This window comes from Corticium candelabrum, chromosome 2 (genome assembly GCF_963422355.1).
Source record: "Corticium candelabrum chromosome 2, ooCorCand1.1, whole genome shotgun sequence".
Lineage (NCBI taxonomy): Eukaryota > Metazoa > Porifera > Homoscleromorpha > Homosclerophorida > Plakinidae > Corticium > Corticium candelabrum.
This window is the reverse complement of record NC_085086.1, coordinates 10,143,020-10,148,019: the sequence shown is the minus strand read 5'-3', so window position 1 is coordinate 10,148,019 and position 5,000 is coordinate 10,143,020. Positions and strand designations below refer to the sequence as shown.

General features: G+C 39.0%; 1 protein-coding gene across 1 annotated transcript in view; it reads right to left on the bottom strand.

Annotated features, from left to right (window-relative positions):
- Nucleotides 1–3,834, bottom strand: part of LOC134198130 (TNF receptor-associated factor 3-like) — a 4,885-nt gene extending 1,051 nt beyond the window's left edge. Inside the window, exons 1-7 of the mRNA XM_062667472.1 lie at nt 3,707–3,834; nt 3,436–3,623; nt 3,322–3,373; nt 3,161–3,265; nt 312–473; nt 178–255; nt 38–118 (exon numbers count right to left, since the gene is read on the bottom strand). Of these exons, the coding sequence (XP_062523456.1) occupies nt 38–118; nt 178–255; nt 312–473; nt 3,161–3,265; nt 3,322–3,373; nt 3,436–3,623; nt 3,707–3,742 (702 nt within the window). The 5' untranslated portion in view covers nt 3,743–3,834. The remainder of the gene's footprint in view (nt 1–37; nt 119–177; nt 256–311; nt 474–3,160; nt 3,266–3,321; nt 3,374–3,435; nt 3,624–3,706) is intronic.
- Between the last annotated feature and the right edge of the window lie 1,166 nt (nt 3,835–5,000).

Below are 5,000 nucleotides of genomic sequence, written 5' to 3'. Positions count from 1 at the left end.
TCATTTGTGTTCTACAATATGTGACTAACTCACTAACTTCAAATTGACAGCCAACAGATGCAAACTGACGGTCAAACTCTTTAAGCCACTGACATGATACTTTGCAATGATCAGAATACTACACAAATACAATATTACAAATTTTGTTTAAATACTAAAATAAACCTGTTAACAAACGTCTTTCCGTTTGATGTATTGACCACACGTGTTCTCACATAAAACCTCAAATTCAGGACACTCATTTTGATGATGTTCCTTACAATACAATCATTAGATCAAAAACAGCAAACAACCATAAGTCTGTCACATACCGTCTCTAACTCAAGAACAATCTCTTGCTTACAAAGTCGACAAGCAGCAAGACGAAACTTGCAGTCGGTTAAATGAGTTTGCAAGTTCATTCGAGAGACTTTGCTATCACATCCTTCGTTGTTACATGTTACCACCGTGTAGTCACAAGTGGTGTCGTGTTTCTGGAAAAAAATGCACTCGATATTTTATGCACATATACAAAACACGTTTTAAATTTCAGAAATACATGCAAGCCTGCATGTATCAAGATCAAGACAGTAAAGCAATATATTGTGACCAAACTGCTTGACATTTCAGATGCAACGATTGCAACTCTATGATTCAAAGTTGTCAGTCATTTGCTGCATATTACGTTGTTACCATATTTCCACAAATAGTGCCCCATGGGGCACTATTTGGGGCACTATTTGGGGCACTATTTTGGGCACTATTTGGGACACTATTTGGGGCACTATTTGGAACACTATTTTGAGCACTATTTGGGACACTATTTGGGGCACTATTTGAGCATGGGCCATTATTATTTTGCAAGCACAGAGGCTGTTGCATTGTTTGTTTGCATACCATCACACTACGCAAACAAACTACCTAATCTCATCTTACAGTTACCCCTGGTTACTTTTGCTATCACTTGAGTCGTATTCACGGTCTGTTGCATACGTTGAATCTTCATCATCACTCAGTGGTTCTATCTGAGTGTTCATTTCATCTCAAACGTACACATTGATAGACGCACATGCACATAACTGGGTTTGAATACTACCCCGTGGGGCACTAGTTGAGCATGGGGCATTACTCTTTTGTATAGGCTCACCATGGAGCATTATATGAGTATGGGGCACTTTCATTTTTTTACCCAAGCAATTTGTTTATGTACATCAATAGAACTCAAATCGACATGTTACTGAACTACTAATAATATCAATTAATAATTTCGTGTTGTATCAAAAGATACAATGACTGTAAGCAACATCAACACGACTAACATCTTCGGCTCAAGCCAGTTGTCTCGTGTACGTCATTAAACGGATTGGTTCTGTGATGGTGTGTTGAGTCTCCAAAACGTCACATTTAAAACCGCATTTTTAATACTCAAAACGATAAACTTTTGCAAATTTAGTTGATTTATAGTGACGTCATAAATAGAAATTATCACTGAGCCACCCCCTCAGTATAACCCTGGATCCGCCACTGTGTCATGCAACTCCACTGACCTCTTGGGTTCAAGCGGGGTGGGACAGTCTCCAATGTCAGCTTGACTGACCTCTTGGGCTTACATACATGGTGCTTCTAACGGGTAATGATCCTCCAATGTCACCCTGAGTGACCTCTTGGGTTCACACCACTTGTCTGAGCACAGCGTGTGAGCTGACCACTCTGGTTAGTTAACCCATTGTTTAAAAATCCCTCACAACCTGGCACGTTGCCCCATTGCAGCCCACACTGTCTCGTGTCTACGCGGTATCGCAACTAGTGGGCATGCTTACAACATTGTAGTGTATTACAAGTGATGTTAACCACACATTTATCGTATACCAGTTTGAGATAGCTTGCTGCTGAGCGACACAGCAGTTTCTTATTCATTTCCTAGTTGAACGTGACTCCAAACTGGGTAGAGCACAGAGCACTATCGCGACGGCATCCAAACATCTACCATGTATGAAGTTTTAGTTTATCAGTGTACCAATGCATACATCATACATCTGACTTGCAGTTGTTGAATTTCTGTATCAGAAACACAGCTACCGCATCGTCTGTTGCTAAGTGTACGCTAGACTCCTTAATTCTAGCCAGTCATTGTAGCTATTATGTAAAGACAAATGTGCGACCGACGTTGTCAGTGGTGTTCGACACCTCTCCATGGCTTCTTCATGCTCAGAGTTTCAAATTCCATCACTATAAATGCTCTGGTTTCCACCCATTTCCGGATCACGTGCAACAAGGAAACGATCCAGAAAGCGCTTTGCCGTTCAACAGCAAGCAATTTCAAGATGGTAAATGGTAAATGTGTGGATAAAGTAACTAACACACTTGTCGTTAGCTTTCCTGAAATTCAACTACGAGGAGCAAAACTGCCGTGGCGGACAAGAACGCGATTCACATTTCTCTTGAGTCTTTACACTAGGAATAAAGGCTGTATATCATAGAACGTGGTGCACCCTAAGATGTTGCCTTGTTCTACTCCGTTATGATACAACTTGAAATCGTGGCATGATTTCAAGTTTGCGTGGGTGTGTCTGCACATAAATCGTACCTTATTACCTCGCCTAGAACAGCATGCCGTAATAAGCAAATTTTACCAGAATCTGCTACAACTCCAGCTGGTACCTATAACGGCCGTTATAGGGTGAGGTGCCGTTATAGAGCGAGGTACAGTAGTCACAGTAATACAAGGCCTATCTTTTGATATTAACATTGCGGTAATAGAGGAGACACGTGTCAATGTGGAGGATGATGCTAATGACCATGTTGACAATGTTGCCGTTGGTGAAGACTTTGACTCAAGTCAGCTGAAAGCCAGAAGCAGGAAATCCTACACAGTAAGATTTAAGTTGGCGGCCGTGGACAAGTTCGATCAGCTTGGCGGCAATGTCACACAAGCTTCAAGTGCAACTTGAGGTGCTGGTAAAATTCCCTCATTTACAACGGCATGCTGTTGTACCTCGAGGTACAACGGCACCCTGGTAAAATTTGTTCCATAACGGCATGCCGTTCTAGGCAAGGTAATACGGTAAGTGGCCTCCCTTCATATATATATATATATATATATATATATATATATATATATATATATATATGTATGTATCTCAGTTAGCATCCCCAACACTGTATGCTTCACTTTCAATACCTCCAACTCCTTTAACCGTCCTTTCCATGAACAACCAGACTCTTTGTTCGAACACAATACAGTGAGGCTCAGCACCTCACGCCTGCAAAAGTTGTCCGGAAATATCTGGAAAACAAACACCTCACAACAATGTACATCCGATATCAAGAAGAAAGACACACTTCATCTTGCCTGAGTGGCTCATTGTCTAAAGGACATTTTGATTTAGCTTGACTACAATTAATCACACTGATATTAATTATTTATAATTAATTAATTATTAATATATAAATTACAGTAGAACATTCTTGATGCAACTTGTGCAAAAGCGGTGCCCACAAGGCGCCTGTATTGGATCACGTAAGGCATACAGACACAACGGACATTCATGTTTCTTGTCAAGTGGTGGGTCGAACTGAGCATTGTAGCCTGTAGGACCGTGACTTGATGCTGCCATACGATCAGTTGATTGTGAATCGTGTTTCTATAAAACAAACAGCAACATGTACAGTGCTGGCATGCCAAATTGGATCTCTAGCATTGTCTTGATTCTCCAAGTAAATTTACCGGTTGTGAGATAACGTATCTTGATCGATCAGACATTGTGATCGCGACTGCGCACGCTTGAAGTTCAAAACTGAATGGCTGCAAGCAAATGTGTGAGAGATATAGACATGCTGTCCGCCATGTTGTGGATCGTGAGTGGGCATGCGCAAAGTTAGATGTATTGGTTACCAGTACAGTAAAGCTCGTTTGTGTTGTTTTAGGAGCAAGCAGTTCGGCAGAAAAGCAGTTTGAACGACGGTGGAATGATGCAGAATTTCTGTTGGTTAACTATTAATATAAATAAATTATTTATCTAATTAATTAATTATATTTATTTAATTAATATAAATAAATTATTTATCTAATAATTAATTATATTTATTTAATTAATATAAACAAATTAGTTATCTAATTAATTAATTTTATTTATTTAATTAATATAAACAAATTATTTATCTAATTAATTTATTATGTTTATTTAATTAATATAAATAAATTATTTATTTATTAATTAATTATATTTATCTAATTAATATAAACAAATTATTTATCTATTTAATTAATACTGTGTGCGATGCGATAGAAATAAATATTAATATTATTATATTATTATTATATTTATTATATTTATTTAATTAATATAAATAAATTAAAATAAAAAATTTGTTTTGTTTGTTGAGGTTAGTTCGAACATATAACTTGGTATTGGTTTGAGATGCAGAGTGTAATGAAACATTCGGTCCTCCATCCAAAGTGTTCCCCCTCCGACCAAATTGGCCGGACTATTCTGTATGGGCGGACAAAATAGTTCAAGCTCATTCTGTCTCCTCTTGGCCCATTTGGTCCAAGCTGAAGGTTCTCGACTAAACTAACACCTTGACCACCAAACTGATTTCTAACGTGAAATTACGTCAATCACTCACAGTTATGATTCGTTCTGTGGCTAAAAGCTCGCTGTACGTACAATCTCCCAGCCATCTCGAACATAAATCGTAATTATTACATTTAGGTTGACAAAATAGCATGGAGACACTTTAGGCCAAATGGAGACGAACTAGACTGTCCGGTGGGACACCATAGCCCGGCCCATTTGGTCGGGGGGGGGGGGGGGGAGAGGGAGGAAGTTTGTTCTGTTACACCGGGAATATAGCCAGATCATGTTTTTGATTGTTTTCTCCTCGTCTCTGGTCAGGTGGTCCATCTATCACAAATGAAATCGTTTTAACAGCTTGAGTTGTATTGGATAGGCTCGAGTGTCCAGCCGGTCATCTCCCTCCAGGAGCAGGCATGCACAAATGCAACATCTGAAGTCATT